This window comes from Microchirus variegatus, assembly GCF_963457635.1.
Source record: "Microchirus variegatus genome assembly, chromosome: 22".
Classification (NCBI taxonomy): domain Eukaryota; kingdom Metazoa; phylum Chordata; class Actinopteri; order Pleuronectiformes; family Soleidae; genus Microchirus; species Microchirus variegatus.
In genome coordinates, this window is record NC_139823.1 from 13,192,227 (window position 1) to 13,209,717 (window position 17,491).

At 39.6% G+C, this 17,491-nt stretch overlaps 1 protein-coding gene across 1 annotated transcript; it reads left to right on the plus strand.

The window, feature by feature from the left end:
- Positions 1 to 1,734: 1,734 nt before the first annotated feature.
- mrasa (muscle RAS oncogene homolog a) lies at positions 1,735 to 16,945 on the plus strand. Its single transcript, XM_083908294.1, has 6 exons — positions 1,735 to 1,815; positions 8,914 to 9,172; positions 9,837 to 9,990; positions 11,069 to 11,168; positions 12,368 to 12,447; positions 13,982 to 16,945. Exons 2-6 carry the CDS (start codon positions 8,980 to 8,982, stop codon positions 14,079 to 14,081), a joined length of 627 nt encoding a protein of 208 aa, XP_083764420.1. The 5' UTR covers positions 1,735 to 1,815; positions 8,914 to 8,979; the 3' UTR covers positions 14,082 to 16,945.
- The last annotated feature ends 546 nt before the right edge of the window (positions 16,946 to 17,491 follow it).

Here is a 17,491-nt window from a genome sequence, read left to right on the forward strand (position 1 = left end):
TGCCGAGACAAATCGACATTAGAAGTTCTACAAGTGCGTCATTAAACAACACTGAACACATCATCTGGTTTAGTACAAATGAGTGTCTGTCCTTCGTGAGATAGGTGTATGGCTTTCATCAGAAAGACAGAAGCTGCACTCGGTTTGAACCCTGCATTATCAAAAAAAAAAGAAGAGAGGAGTATTCAGGAGACACAGAGGGATCGATTCTGAAATTAAGATCCCATCAACTTGCTGTCCAATCCAGTCAAGTGACCTCTCTGTGAATGAATAAATCAGTAATCCAGTCAATCAGTTCACCACCTCTTGATTGCTTCCTACAAGTCTTCCAAAGCCTAAATCAATAGCAGCTTACGCCAAACAGGGTGAGCATCGGACTTTCCAATGAGCATTTCGGGGAAAAACAGGGATTTTTGTGTCATTGCTGAACCAACAACACATTCAACATTGTCCTGTCTTCCTTTCTTTTGTACATATACACAGCCAGTCACTGGTGTTTGTGTGTAATATCGCTTAAATAATATATTAATAAGATCCTTCTGGAGGCAGCTTCAAATGATTGACTTGATGTTATAAAATAAGGACTGTAATTAAACTGAGCTGTTCTCTACATTACAAACATGTTATATAATGTATTGCACTGGATAAATGCAATGGGCATTCTGACATGTCACAGTGTAGGAAACCCACATGTATAAATAATACAGGCTAATGGTGATTGATGGTTGAATTCCATAGCTGCTTGCTTTAGCTTCAGGGTTTGTGGCTCATCGTCACTCTGCCGTGCACGGATTACTTAATAATGAGAGGAACGCAGCCATCGTTAGTCTTGTTGAGCATTCTTTAAATTAGAAGTGTTGCATTTTATAACCAAAGATAACATGAATTGAAGAGCCCACTTTCTCTCTGTCTTTCATAGGTGTCACCTGTTGCTGAGTTTCCCATTGTATTGAAAAATTATGTATTTGTAAGATTTCACTTTTAGCATCTTATTTTTTATATATAATTTGGATGTCTTAAAATCCCATTACTTTTTCTTTATATTTCTATTTTTACTGTAGTATTATTATTATTGCATTTATTTATCTTGACACTAGGTGTTTTGTGGCTTTAACTTTGTGATGTCAGAGGACTTTGTAAATGTGTGTTTTTAAAGGTACTATAAATTAAACTGTTATTATTACTGTTGTGTAACGTTTGTGAACATACGTTAAAAGCCATAGTGACACACAAAGACTATAAAGACAACTGAAAATCACATTCATTAACCATTTTGAGGTCAAGTTCACATTAAAACAAAAGAGAAATACACCCCACACATACACAGACTCCCAAATTGGTTCCAGTTAACTCCTCTAAATTAGTAACGGCTAATTTGACAGGACTATCCCTTTAAAGAAGTCCGCTACATAAGGGGACAGTCCATTTCATTAAAAAAGGGGGGAGGTATGTTGAAGTACAGTGCGCGAGAGAGAGAATTTTAACGTGATAATACGACGTACAAGTAAAAATACACGTTTGTCTGTGTTTGCTTTTAAATTTGGACAAAAACATGGTGTAAAAAAACGCAAACGTGAACGTTTTCGCGTCTGAACAGAAATGGCGACCACCCCTTTGGGGCTTTTCTATTTATAGCATCAGCTGTTGCAATACAAAGATTTGCTTTTCGACGTATTGTCTCGCAGATGTTGGGAGTACACCCCCATCTGCTGCGAAAGGGCGGCGGTGCTTGGACGCCGAGAGAAACGGGGATGAGGAGAGTCATGTCGGCGTGAGTGCCGCGTCTTTGTGTCCACGGCAGCGGAGCTCGAGTGGGTAAGTGGAAAAAAATATATTTATATATACAGTATATTATGTTCCTGCTGAGAGCCGGGGTTCTCTCCGTCAATGTGTGTGTGTGTGTGTGTGTGTGTGTGTATTCGCGGACAGTGAAGGCAACACCTATGGTTTATGTCAGTTATGAAGCTGGACTCAAAACAACTTACTGTACTCGGGCTAACTATCGTGTGTTTTTACGTTATTTACAACGTGGTTAACTGTCAGTGAGGGTTAGCTCGTTTAAAATGAAACACGGAACGGCTGTGAACCATTTCAGGAAAATCCCTTTTCTCCATTTTCTTTTCTTTTTTTTCCAACTTCAAGAGAGAGGGTCAGGGAGAGATGAAGGAAGAGGCGAAAAACCGTTATTTAGGGGCGGATACTGTCGCTTTTTTCAGAGAAGACGGGCCTTGCCTCTGTGTGTCAAACATTTACCCGCTGGGACGAGGCAAAAACACCGTGTGTCTGTGTTTTTCTTACGTGTAACATATAAAGATAGACCGTTCCGTCCACAAGCTTATTCACATATATGTGTGTTTTTTTAAACCACCGTGTGATTGTGTTTACCAGCTGTACACACACACACACACACACACACACACGGTAGTGTCCAGCTGTGAAGGAGCGAAATGGTGTGTGCTGATGAAACAGCTGGAGAGAGAGAGAGAACAGAGAGATTCTTTATGTATCAGATCATAGGATGAGATCATTCAGAAGCACCAGTCTGTCCCCACACACACACACACACACACACACACACACACACACCACTATTAATAGCCAAGTGAAATCACTAGATAATTTGGCTGTCTGTGCACAGATCCACCTTTATCCATCCGCGATAACTTCAGGGAAAATGCCAAACCATGATCTGCTCCTGCTCCTGCTGCAATAATAATAATAATGATGATGATGACGTTGATTGTGAGATCTAGGTAGATGATTTTTACTTCTACGATTTGCCTGAGAATTAAACGTGACCTTATACTAGTGGGAAATTGCCATTTCTTGTTGCTGCACATATTGTATCATCTACTACATGGGCATTAGCCTTTTAAAAACAACAAAATAATGTTGGATTTGTTCCATACACCTCATGTAGTTTGCATACTTATAGCAAGGATACATTTCATGGGCTATATACCCAAGAATCAGCAACACTAAGGCAAAACAACAACAACCAAAGATTCACAATACCAAACAAACACCAGACATGATGCCAATTTATTTTTGGCTCTTGCTTCCTTTTTTTCTTCCTCCAGCTGATAAAATATTACAATTCATTAATAACAAATGATGCACAAATAGGCATGGGATGATTTGAAATTATTGCGATGATTGAACTAACGGTACATCATTTATTCGTCGTTGATGATTGAATGAATGAATGAATGAATGAATAATACGTCATGAGAAAATATGCAGCTCCCCATAGGCATATTATGAAATATAATGACTAGCACTGTATGCGGGTGAGTTAGAGACGATTTTCAAGTCACTTGCGTGAAATAATGATGTTGATGTGAATAGAAATTCACCACGATTAACCTTTATTCTAAGTGCTCTTAATCCAGATAAGTGATAATAATAACAACAACATAAATTGTCCCATCTCTATACACAACTGGCTAAAATATTGAAAGTAAAACATTTTTTAGGAATAAAAGTAACATCTAACATCTATGTACATCAGTATGATTAATCTGCTGCCCGATTAAGTTGCCTGGTGATGTTCCTTGTATGCTTCTTGTATAATGCGGAGTCTCACCTAGGCAATGCTCCTGACATTTGAAAGTGTGACAAAGATGTTCTTTAGTTAAAAAAAAGAAACAAGACTTGTGACCAGAAAGGGTGAGGGACAGGGCAAAGTTATTTTGAAACCCTGACAAAAGTGGCCATCAAAATAAATAAAGAGATAAAGCATGGAATGCCTTAGCAAAGCAAATATCCCCAGAACTCCTCAAGAGCAAAAGGAAAATACATTCCAGCATTCATTGGTGGATAAATGTAACTACAGTGTACAGGAGAATGAATCTGAACAACTGTTATTAAGAAGAACCTAACTGTCCATGATGATGATGAAGGTGCAGGCCACCTATCAATTGGTGGAGGTGGAGACCTTGGCCAAAATAGTGCTCTACTATCTATTTCTATGTAGGTGCAAAATCACTATTTTGATGAGTATACTATATACATATCGTAAAACTATGTAGATAAAGTATATTATTAACCATGGCTAAGGCTGGGTAATATGATCAAAAACACAGGCAAAAAATATCAGATAACTGAAGATTGAGATTTGCTCCTGAGTAGAAGTTGGAAGAAACCAATGTGGCTGTGGTTTTAAACTTCATTATGGACAGAAAACAACATATATATATACACATAACTATACATATATATATATATATATATATATACATATACACACAATATGTGTGTGTGTGTGTGTGTTATTTTACCTCATTGGATTACTTCCTTTTCCCAAGTGGATCTGGAAAAATACATAAAAACAAGAAGTTAATCGTTCATCCAATGTCATTGACGCCTCAGTGATGATGTCCTGTGTTTGAAGGCTCAGGGGACGAAAAGCACTCAGCAAGTCACAGTGCATTAGTGACATGTTTGGTCTGGGAATTGTGTCTGTGACAGCATCGTCCACAGAGACGTTCTTAAAACAATGTGATATCATGACAAAGACTTGGGTGCAGTTTATGGCTAAATGGGTCTTCAAGCAGCACGGCGACACTGGAGACTGTAAATTAGCGGCAGTCTTAGTGATGATGATGAGCCACAGTCATGTGATCTGTGATCTGTTGGAGAGCCTTTTCTGTTGTGTTGTACTACAGCTATTTTCACTCTGTCCTCTCAGCCAAATGTTGCACAAGGGTCTAAAGATCTGGGTGGGAAGTCTGTCGTGTTCAGAAGGAAATTTATTTCAAGAGTAAACAGAAAGTACCACAATAAAAAGCACATGATTTTCTAGTTGTGGGGTCTTGTTTCAGATTGCAGAGATCAAAATACCTCAGATACACAGCATCATAAGTGAAGTCCTCTGCTGATCACGTCATAATCAGTTAGAAAACAAAGGAAAAAGCGTGTACAATAAGACACAATATATTAGAATTATTGACGTATATAAGAGTTTTGCTGCATTAAAATATAAGAACTTTTAGCTGCTATTGAAATGTACAGGGACATTAGGCTCAGTTCATGTCCTTTTGTCCTTTTGTGAACTTTTACTGCAGTTGTCTCGGTGACAAAACCCAGATCCCCGCTTCTACTCCAAATAGTCAGGGTTTCAACAATTATATAAAGTCACGTCAGTACATTTTTGTTCAGAGGAGCAGGTCATTAACTCATAACACGTGTTTCCTAAATTAGCTTTTTAAAATTCGTGAAAGAGAAGTTCAGTAGTAGTTTGTCACAGGACAGCAGCTCGATGATTTAACATCATTTGTGACCTCTGCGAACCTCCTTTGAATAATCGATGACTGTTGATATCAGTGCCACAGTACAGCGAGTACCATGTCCCTCCTTATTCCTGCTCTGTGAGTCCTGTTGCTGCTTTGTTCCCATGCGAAGAGGGAAGTACCTTTATCCTTTCCCAAGGCAGCAACTATAGCCACTTCTCAAGAGCCCGCAGAGCTTTTTATGTCACCGTGAAGACAAATAGACGGTTCAAAGCATACCAGCTGCAGCTATTTCATATGTAAATACTCACACCAGAGAGTCGTATGTCAGTGGAGACGAGGGTTTGCGCCAAAATGACAGACAAACATCAGTGGTTGATGCTTTAATGGCGTCTTCTCACAGCTGACAAACCTAGTAAAACATAACAAGACAAAAGGGTTAGTCATATTTAACCTTTGTTTCTACAGCACATTTAAAATTATAGTTATAAATAAGTATAGGTAGTACGTATAGAATCACTATGGACCTTGCCTTTTCACTCTAGGGGTGGGTCATAATGTCGATTGGGTGATTTATCGCCGTCCTTCCGCATGCAATACGATATATATATCGATTCGCTAAGGGCAAATATCAATATTTTAAGTAACAACAAAGGAGCTCTAAAGTAAACAGTCTACAGCTATGTTAAGAGAGGCCTCATCCACATTCAATACATAGACTTTATTCACAGAAATCCTGCACTCTTTTACCTTTTTTGTTGACTTTTTACGCTATAGGATCGTTGTAACGTGAGATTAACCTATGATCCCCTCCCCTATTTCACCCTATAGACACCAGTGTGGAATTATAACACCCAATATTACATCATGACATTTATTGACACACAGAGTTGCAGATGTTAATATTTCTAAAGGAACTTTCCACTGAGGGTTGACAATCATACACCTGTGTTGTGCAGGGTTCATGTCTCCTGTCCTCTATCTGAACCTTCAGTTTTTTCAGTCTTCAGTTGTGAAAATGAGGTTTGAAGGTGAAAGTGTCGAGAGAAAAAAAATCTCATTCACAAACACTAGTAGATGCATCCTAAGTTTTATGCATGGTGTTAAAAATATGTCTTCTGTAGCCTTGGTTGCTGTGCTGCATTTCCATGGTTTGTAAAGCTATATCACTGCCACACTGGTTAGATGACTAACTCTGGTTGGACACATAGTACATTTCCATTAGCAGGTTTCCACTCCCAAAGGAATCTGGTTTAAACCGGTGTCTGGGGATTATTTTTGACTCACAGAATGAGACCAGTGGTGTTTCAGAGAATGTTGTACCCCACCAAAATCGACTCACAGGGAGAAATGCAGACACACCCTACAAGGTTGTGACCCGTCTTGGCCTCGGCGAGGCTGGTGTGAAAACCACAAATTGGTAGGTTGTGTGATTTCTTGGGGCTTCTCGAGCTGATGTAAGATTGTTTTTCTGCACAGTATTCAAATGTGAATGCTGCGTCTGAGTTCAAGTTTATCATGTTTGGGACTTAAATGACCGTCAGCCAATTAATTGACTTTTTACCATCAAGAATTTGGCTTCGGAATTTTTTTGCCAGGTTGCAGACTGATTGATTTGCTGGCTGCCTTTGAAAAGGAAGGAACCATCTTCCTTCCCTCCATTGTGCTGGGCAGGAAAGGATGGACTTTAGCCAGCTGACAGCTGTTTCCTGGTGGATGAAGGAGGAATGGCTGTGTGGGTGGGTGTTGGAGTTGTTATGCCAGTAATGAGTGAAGTTATGTTTTTTTGTAATATCATTTTTGACCATTGCTTGTGTGCAAAAAAAAACAACCAAACAACCAAAAACAAACAAACAACACATTTCTTATTTCAGATTTGTATTAAAACAATGACAGGTCTAAATTAATTGTGTTGGTGATCAACCACTACAAATTACATATAAAATCAAAGCTAATATATTAGGGGTGTGCTCAACTGAAGGAAACGGGGCGGAAGAAGAGGGAGTTTACAGCGGGATTAAGGCGGAATAAAGCTACGTGAAGAGATTGTATTCACTTTGTTCTCTATGTTGTGAATAAATATAGAAATCCGGCGCTTTTAACTTTTCACAGACACTTTGTTTCCTTCAGTTCGACAGATATCGAGGACGTATCGCTCTGCGATTGTCTCGCAATGTATTTTTTATCACAGAATCGTTGCATCGTGATATTATTTCTATCGAGTGGCAGCCTGTGATTCCCACCCCTATTACACATATGTCATATCTGGCTCTTTGACCAAGTCTTTTGTAATCTGATCCTTTTTTTTATAGTGGATATTTACAACTTGTAAAATCATGGAGCCGCAGAAACGAGAATGAATAAACTTACTGTTCTCTTGAGTTGCAAGCATTTTTTTTTATGTCAAGCCGCTACTTAAGTTGCATACATTGAATACTTTCCAACAAGACAGATGTTACTTTTGTAACTTAATTCATCCATTTGTACAATAGTGGTGACATATTTCTCTGCTGGTTCTGTGGTTATAGTGAGCCGGGGAGAGGAGACACTATGAGCCTGGCTCTGTTGTCGGCCATAACAGACTCACCAGCTGCAACATGCATTGAGTAACGGTGCAAAGTGCGTTGTTTCTTATACAACATTATAGTAAGGTCGTCTCCTAGCCAAGTTTATTATGGCATTTACCATCCTTGCCTAAAACAATCCATATGTTATTGGGTGTATTTAGTCCTCACAATAGCATTCAGGCATGAGATGCTGTGCGTTTTGTAGCTGCACTGTTTCGCAATGAAAATCCTTTTGTGGTTCTCTCTCTGTGGGAAGATTTTAATGTGAAACAGAAACGAAAAGAAATGTTCTTTTCTTTTTTTTGCATTAGCAGTGTCTTGGGGCAGCAGCGCAAACAGTCCAGATGATTGTGGGACGTCTGTCTGTTTGAAAAAGCAGTGGTTCAAAACAATCCAAAATTCTCACATTACACTGAATCAACTTAAGTGCTCAAAGTTGAACATAGCAGACCTTTTAAAGTGATGCTTGCTCTCTAGATGCCTGGACTCTAATAAGTTTAGTGCAACGATAGAGCTCAGTCACAGGCCAGATGGTGAGACACAGAAGCAGCAGCTCCTTGGCTCTTGTGAATACTTCCATGTTCTTAATTATTTTCTTCAACCATATTTAATTTTATTTATTGATGAGGACTGCCTTGTTTTCCTAGTGTCTGTTTTAAAATGTTATTCATTCTGTTGTTATAAACATCTGGTTTGTGCTTTTTTAATTCAGCTTGGCTTTAAATAATAATGGCAATACAGTTTTATTTAATTGAGGACACCATCAGTTCCAAGTACAACTGTTGTACAAGTACCAATACATGCTTTTTCTTTCTAACATGCATATGATCATATATGGTAATTTGAGCAAAACAAGTTATGTAATCAAATGTCAGATGACCTTAATTTTGCTATTTTTATATTATCTCAGTGTTTTGCTGGTTTAAATTCTGAACTTTTGCTTACCATAATCCAAAGACTAAAAATGACATTAAAAAAGGATTTGTTGTCTTGGAAATTAAACTAATTTAAATGTCTGATTCCAACCTATGGACATGTGCGTTTATATAGACTTGAAAGGTGCACAAAGAACCTGAACCCCTCTCACTCCCTCTTCTCTCTGTCATCCATTTCAGCCAGGTGTGTCTCATCAGCCACCTACTAGCCTACTTCCCACCTTAACCGCCGCTGTCGAGGTAGCCATGGCAACCAGCGCCGTGCCAAGTGACAACCTGCCAACGTACAAGCTGGTGGTGGTGGGGGATGGTGGTGTTGGGAAGAGTGCCCTCACCATCCAGTTCTTCCAGAAGATCTTTGTGCCAGATTATGATCCCACGATAGAAGACTCATATCTGAAACACACGGAGATAGACGGGCAGTGGGCGATACTGGACGGTGAGTCGAGGAGTGTGTGTGCGTGTGTGTGTGTGAAGCAGCTGAGAGTGATCCCATCTGTCAGCGCTCATCTGCTTTTTATCTGCTTCTGCTTTATTTTGTTAATGTTCCTTGTCTGTGTGATTGCGATGATGCAGAGTGACACAAACAATGCACATGAAGAATTTGCTTTGCTTGCGCTGCATGTGGCAAATGTGGAAATGTGTAACTTTCCAGCAAAAGTGGCAGCAAGAGCGCCAGCTAATCAAAGCGTATTATGTCAATATTCCAGCTCAGATTCTTAGCCAGTACAATCACAGTAAACAAACCAGGACACTGTGCAAAATTGAGCTCTAGGCAAGGCCGCGTTCCCCATTGCTGGTGTGTTTTTTGTCATCTAAATTGTACCCAATTTGCGGCACTGTGTTGCAATCCTTTTAGCAACTCTTTGTCACAAATTCAGCAACGACAAACACTGTTCTGCTAACCTTCAATAGCACAATTTAGCACCAAGACTCTGGCACACCCAGAGTCAATTATTAAACTGATGTTTATATGTGCACAAAGTCTCATTCCCATTACGTGCAGCTGCTTAATTGTTGACTTGGATGTTTACGTATGTGGTTCATGAAGTAGAATAAAATCTGATGAAGTAGTACTTGTGTGTGTCACTCTATTTACCCAGTGCTGGACACAGCGGGCCAGGAAGAGTTCAGTGCTATGAGGGAGCAGTATATGAGGACAGGAGACGGCTTCCTCATTGTCTTCTCTGTGACGGACAAGGCCAGCTTTGAACACGTTGACCGATTCCATCAACTCATACTACGGGTCAAAGACAGGTTAGTCTGTGTTTAAGCTCAAGGACCGCTTTGGGCATTATTACTCTGTGTATACAAAACAAATCAGTGATGCTGAAACTGTGGATTACACATTGTTAGAAAATAAAATAAATACATTTTTAATTTAAATTTTAACGTAGGAGATGTGATAAATCAGTCCAGCCTGTAAAGCTGAGATCACATTTTAAGCTTTAAATTCTTACAAGTCCTTTACAGATGCGAGTTATGCTATGACATCTGCTTGGCTTCCTCTTTTCTGTTTAAGGAACATGTTTTTTTTTTTTAAACTTATGATTTGTTAACGTATTCCTTTAGTTACATCTGTTTTGTCAGTTTTCCAGTAAAATAAATGCTGTGATCTAGGATCTTTTGTATTCTGTATTATGAACCTGAATTTTAGCCTGAGTTATTATAACCAGTTTATTAAAAAACGAAAACAGAAGTGAGTGCAATTTAAAATGCCCAGTCATTCAACCATTGCACTGTACAATTGTGGGTGTGCAACTATGGTAACTGATGCTTGGATGTGGTAATACTCGTCTAATAAATGAACATGATCATGACAGGAAGCCAGAATTACCAAAAGAGGAAGTAGCTCTCTCGTATGTATTAGACATTTACAATGTGGAAAAAAACGTGGATGTGCCATCCCACACTGAAGTTGAATAAAGAATCATTCACATATAATATATGTATATATATATATATATACATAACTACACTTGATGCCAAACTTTGCAACGCCTCAGTCTGCACAGTTAGTTGACTCAGCAGAAGTGGTCTTGCTACCTTCTTCCTGAAGCCGTGTTCCAAATCTCTTTTCTGTGAAAGACACTTATAAGAGAAGAAGTGTCTGTTCTCTGAGAGGCTCTGACAGAAGCCTATAAAAGTCAGCTTGAGATGGAGCAAAAATAGAAAGCTGAAACTTACCAAATAGCCGTCTGTCCATATTTGGTGGTGCTCAACTGTAGCTCTGTTGAAGTGTTGCAGGAATCAGACACCACGCAGGGAAATTCAGTTTTTTTTGTGGTGTCCCTTTGCTTTGTTTTGACTCATGTGTTCTCTTTTTTCCTCCCAGGGAGGCCTTCCCCATGGTGTTGGTGGCAAACAAGGTTGACCTGGTGCATCTGAGAAAGGTCACCACTGACCAGGGCCAGGAGATGGCTGCAAAACATAATGTGAGTATTAAGCACTTGCCCCATTCTACGCTTTTTTGATTTCAACTCTCGAGCCAAGGCTCTTTCAACAGTACAAGTTCTGTTAAAACAGTAGTGCATCACTTTTAGATGTAAACAAATGTCTGTTAGATTCAAACCATTGTGAATTGCTGATTAAGGTTTCACACGACTCTGCTTGTCTAAGTATAGCAGTGTTGCCGCACACAGGAAGCCGTTTGATTTATGTCAAGACAGACGGAGGCAACAGACTCGGCCATTCAGCAATTTGATGATAAGATTTTCAGATGACGGTAGTAGCATACTAATCATTTTTGTTCACAAAGACTAAAACAGGCAGATTCAAAAAAATAAGAACAATAGACACAAGTTAGGCACTGCAGCTTTAACAATTAAGAAAGTAGAAAACATCTGAGTGGAACAGACACAGGCTGCGCTCACAGTAATCTGCAGAAAACATCCCTTCTTTACAGCCGTGGACTAATTACTCTGATGTGAAAGAACTGAGAATTGTTCTTCACATAATGCCTGCTTTAGAAATCAATCACACGGTAAAAAGGAAGTGGGGCTGCTTCACAGAGATCACTGCACTTGTGGCTTTAAATGAGCCACAAGTGAAGAAGAAGAAAAAGCATTAAGGCTGCATGGTCAGTTAAGTGCATCATCTGTCTGCACACAGCAAAGGGGCTGTAAACACCTGCAGGGTTACTCTGCAGATAATATGTGATGTTTGTCGTGGTTGTGATGATCATTGTGCCTGCGTTGCATTCAGTACTGTGCTGTCATGTAACCTCAGGCCTCAGGCCCGAGTGAGATGGCTCAGAGTTGCTGAGTTTGTTTTGTCTCTGCGGTCACTTTATCAAACACACATGCTGCTCTTTTCCAGTTTATGGGATGTGACTTTGCAGGACTTTCTACTGTCATTGTGTTTCAATTGCTCCCCTTATAAAATGTCTAGTATATAAACGGCCTGGTATTGTGACACGAGGCTCAGTATTTCTCTGGGGTGAGAGTGAAATTATTATTTTTTCCCCTTGCTGATACATATTCTGTTTTATTTCATTTATGGATTTCAATGTTAAATGGCCAACTGTGTTGTTTCACTCACTACTTTGTGTTTTTGTGTTTTATGTTATATTTAATCTTTTGACAATATCAGCTTTCAGAGTAGCATTCATACTTGTCTCTCCTCACTCCTGCAGATAACTTATATCGAAACCAGTGCTAAGGATCCTCCGATGAATGTGGACAAAGCCTTTCATGAGCTGGTCCGCGTTATAAGGTAACGTCAAGCTCTCTTGTGCGCTTTCATTTATTTCCCGGAGATAAATATCTTGGGATCACAGACAGATCCCCTTGCAGTTATAGTTATAACAATGAACGTCCAGGACAGCTCATTCTTTACCCCCGAGGTACACATTTCCAGGAAGATTATGTATTTTTTTTAATGCAGGTTATAAGCAATGAAAAGGGTTATACTGGTGTGTTGGTGTAGTCAAATAGTTTTTGGAGAGAGTGGAAAAGGAAAGAAAAATCCCTGAGCTATTTCCTGTCTTAACACACATGTAATTTTAGAAGAATTTGGTTTATAACCATGCTCTTTTTGTCCATTCTGTTCAGGCTTTCTCTTTTCTCAAGGACCAAGAAGCAACAAGTAGTCTTATCCTAGGAGTTAAGAACTCAAACGCAGTAGACGAGGACTGCTGTGTGCACATTTATATTTGTAGAAAAGAAAGTCAGCCACAGAGTAGTAGAGAGTCTGTCTTGAACGTGTGCCCAGCACTGTCTCGTGAAAACAGATTATTTTCTGTCACGATTGACCAAAAACTGAGAAGTGGATCTATGTATCAACATTGCCCTCTTGTGGTCAGACAATAGAGTGTGTGACAACTGTGTCACCAGTTATGTTTACATGCACAGTGACAGTGAATTTGACCTGAGCATTTAACCCATATTTATTACATAGCAGTAGTGAACACACACAAGCCTGGGCACAGGAGCAGTGGGCAGCACTTATCTGCGCCCGGGGAGCAATGGTGGATTTCCTTTCCTTCCCAGGATTTAAACCGGAGACCTTCTGCTTATGAGGCCAATTCCTTTCCTCTTGGCCATGGGCTGCAGACACAGACTGCAGACACTAAAAATTATAAAAAAACAGGAGCCATAATGTAATTTGAGAAAATACTTTAAGAATATTAGTACTAGTTACACAAAGACAGTAATGGACAGTCATTTTGTACAGAGCCTTTCCCTCTTTTTCCAGCTATTGTGCAAAGCTAATTGTCGTAGATCTAAATGTACGGATTAATTCAACAAGTGGATTCATTATAAAAATCAACATTATGCACAAAAGTGATAACTATAGTTGAATCATCATATTATAAAGAGTGCTGGCACTGACCGGAAAAAGTTGCGTGTGACGTCATATTTACGTGCCACGGCACCGGAGTCCAGGCACCGTTTACCAGTTAGCTCCGCTAGCTCCTTAAGCGCCGTTAGCGCGCCTACAGTCGAACTGGAGCGGTCAGTTTATTAAACGAAAAGATCAGCGCTACAAATAACCAACGTACTTGTGTACTGTGTTTTTAAAGTTTAGCTTTACTTTAGAGACTAATTTTAAACAATCGGGAGTCACGTAAACATGACGTCACGTAAACATGACATCACGCACGTTTTTTCCGGTCAGTCGTCATGGAAACGCGTCATGTGTTAATTTGCATTAACGTGCCCAGCACTAATTATAAATAGTTGGAAAAGCTGAAAAAGCCCTAAAGTGAATACTGTTGAGTTTCCCCCTCTGTTCTCTGCGCCCACAGACAGCAGATCCCCGAGCGGAACCAGAAGAAGAAAAAGAAGATGAAGTGGAGAGCGGAACGTTCCACAGGATCCCACAGGTTCCACTGTGCCATATTGTGACCTTGCTCGTCCTCTTTATCGTTCTCAACATACAGTGCACACACACCCACACACCTTTGGATGTCAGGGAACTCCCCAGCAGTGGTTAGCAACTGGAGCACAAAGGGGAGGGGTTACCGTTGAACGGCTGATGGATTCAGAGGGACCAGATGACTGATGTCCCCTCAGCGCCTCACAATGCCTTGGAACGAGGGACACGTGTGTGTCCTCTTCTCCTCAATTCACGGTCCACCTCTGAAGATCTACGGATCCCTTCCATCAGCAGAGAAGATGAGTGTCACTGAACTGTTTCTCAATCAAGTGTAATTTTTGAATTTATTCTCAATTCATTATCAAATATTGCACAAGACGTCAGACTCTAACAGTAGATTCACCTCGATACGTGGACTTAAAAGGGAAGTCAAAGGGAGGAACTGGCTCACACGTTGGCATCTTATATTTTATGGACCTTCAACAAAACTGCTGGTCATCACCTTCCTGTCCTCACACTTCTACAGTCTCTTGGAGAAAAAGCACCTGTGCGATCTCCGAGTAGCTCTCTGTGGGTACGGGAGCGGTGACGGTGACTTGTTTTTCGTGGTGACTAAAATAGATGTTGTGCGGTGTTGTCGACGAGTGAAACTGCCAGTTCTGTGAGTATAGCGTGTACCTCGTGGTCATGGAGATGTCGGTTCAGAGAAGGGTGAGAGGACGTGTCGTAGCAAGCGAAAGAAACGCGCGATGAGAGACGTGAGGCGGAGCAAAGTGGCTCGCAGAGACTCGACAGGTGATCGCTATGGCCATATGTGTTTAAATATAATAATTGTAAAAAGAGAGTAAGATTGGTCAGTGTCGGTGGTTCTCCTTTAACACAACAGGGTTTGTATCGCAGCCATGTTTACAGAAACTCGTATATAAAGGATTATTTTCCCACAAATACAGACAGTAGTTCACCGGAGCTTAACTTAAGGGTTTAGGTTTCCTCCTCAGTCATTTCCAGTGGCATGATGTGTGCAGTCTTCATCACTACTGTATGAACAATAGCCTTGGAAAGTACACAGTACAGGGGTCCAAAAGTCTTTCTCATTCAAAGTGACTGGGAGAATGGGAAAGTTGTTTATATGTATACTTTCCATGTTTAGTTTTTTTTTGTGTATCAAAGATAGACATAATTGTATAACTATATTTGTGATATATATAAAAAAAATCGAATTATCGGTGGCAATGTGAACTAATTCAATGCTGTTTTACAAAAGGAAAAAATCCTCATGAAGTAGAATAGACGAGGACATAATGAGAGCTTCGTGTTTCCGAGGTGAAACAGGCTGGAGAAGCTGATTTGCACTGGCCGCTAACCAAAATAATGTGATGTCACTTTATTTCAAATCTAGGGGCTTTTTCAGACGGCACCACTGAAGTCAGGACCATGTGCTGTCACAGGCCCAGTAAAGGACAACACTCTATCAGATTGGGGATATGCTGTTCTCACGGTATATAACGCAGTAGCCCTAGGAAACACATCAGAGTGATGGGTGTGTGATGCTCCGAGGGCTTTAAAAGCCATGTTAACTGAGCTATAGAGTCTGTGTTTAGTTGCAGGAAAAACCACACACACACACACACACACACACACACACATGTGAAGCGACAAAAACATTCATGTCTGTAGTCGTGGCGAGGATAGGAATGTACAGATAAATAACCTTTGAAATGGCTTGTACTGTTAACGCACTAAAGTTTCAGTGGACTACTTTTTTGTCTGGGTGAAAACTGTCTCTTGAAGGATTACATTTTTGCACTTTTAATACAATTTCTGACTTTTCCTATTGGCATGTTGTTTTCTGTTCAAATCTATGAGAGGCACGTTCAAAATGATTTGAATGTATATCAAGAAAAAGAAAAGAATAGAAGAAGCAAATCAGTCGCCGTGTGCCTGCATATGCCTGTTGCTTTGGCGACGATTGTAACGGAGACAGAATCAGTCGGAATGAAATCGCAGCGACGGTCGTGCGAAAAAAAGCTCAGATAATATTGTACGGTATACAACTTCACCTCAGCATGAACGTGGAAAAACAACCATAGCAAAAAGACGGGAGAACGGTAACCTACTGTTTAAAGGGACCTTGCAAAAGAGAAGGACTAAAAACAACATTGATGTACTGAGCATAGAACAGTGACGCAACACACTCTGGATCATGGGGAAGGAAATAATGAAGTTAACAAAAAAGTGTTTGATGAAAATGTTGCATCATGTATGTTTGATACCTTTTTGTATTATTGATATGATTCTTGCAAAGTGTTTTTTTTGTTTTTTTTTTCAAAAAACAACTGAATAATTTATTACTGTCTATGTTACCTCAGCGTGTCCCAGACCTGGACAAAAAAAAGAAAGAAAGAAAAACAACATAAACTCCCTTGTATTATCCTTCTTTGTTTCTCTGTGGGAGTCTTAAAGTGTGAAAGAGTCCCCTACACACAGTAAGAGACTGGTATTATGTTGTTGACCAAAAACAAATGTCTTTTATCGCAGCTCATGTGGACGTTTTCAGCATGAGGATGAAACTCCAATGACCAAAAGGGAAAAAGAAAATCTGACTTTTAACTATGTTTCATTGTTCAATGTTAAAAAAAATAATGTTTTAGCAGATAAGCATAATAATATACCTTTGTCCAAAAGGTGTCATCATGGTTGGTACAAGTTAAACCTGCTGATTGGATGTTTTATATACGATCAATTATTCCACCCTGGATTATATGTGAGCTTATAATTGAGCACTTTTGTTTTCAGTGATTGGAGAGGCAGTGTTGTTTTTTTTGTTTTTTTCTTAAATCCAAATAGCTCACCCAGGTATTGCTGATTTGAGTTGTGTATACCTTCAAACTTAAAGGGCCGTGTAAACAAACATTTTAAAACAACATTTTGTGTGTTTTTGGACAGGTCTGTTGTGTTCTAACTGGCTGTGTCAGACTGAGGAGCTAGACGAGGCACAAACAAAACTGTGGCCTTCTAAATCTAGCCTCAGGGTTCGACTTTATTTCAATAAAAAAAATAAAATAAAACAGCTATTGTGACTTAACATGTTTGATTTTTTTATTTAACCAAGACATATGATCTTATATCTAGCCAAAATGTGCAAAATGTTTTCTTCATCCTAAGGGGGGCATAACAGAAAATAATTGAGAAGCACTGTCTTAAAGTGATAAAGAAACGAACAGTGAAATTATAATGGCACGCTAATTTTGAGTTTATTTGACTTTAAACTCTATTTAAAGAATTTACTCACTTGTCTAACACCTATTTCAAGAAATCTTGTCATAATCTTACCGCACTGGCAGATAATTTCACTTGTTTATCATCTATATTTTGTCAAATCTAGCATTTATTTCTCATATATTTGCAGTGTGGATGTTGGGAGTTTGCATTAAAATGC

What these genes read in the sequence shown, in the direction of transcription:
- mrasa (XM_083908294.1), top strand. Translation starts at nt 8,980, where the DNA reads ATGGCAACCAGCGCCGTGCCAAGTGACAACCTGCCAACGTACAAGCTG. An exon ending in ATACTACGGGTCAAAGACAG is followed by an intron (nt 9,991 to 11,068) that starts GTTAGTCTGTGT and finishes TTTTCCTCCCAG; the next exon opens with GGAGGCCTTCCCCATGGTGT. An exon ending in GAGCTGGTCCGCGTTATAAG is followed by an intron (nt 12,448 to 13,981) that starts GTAACGTCAAGC and finishes CTGCGCCCACAG; the next exon opens with ACAGCAGATCCCCGAGCGGA.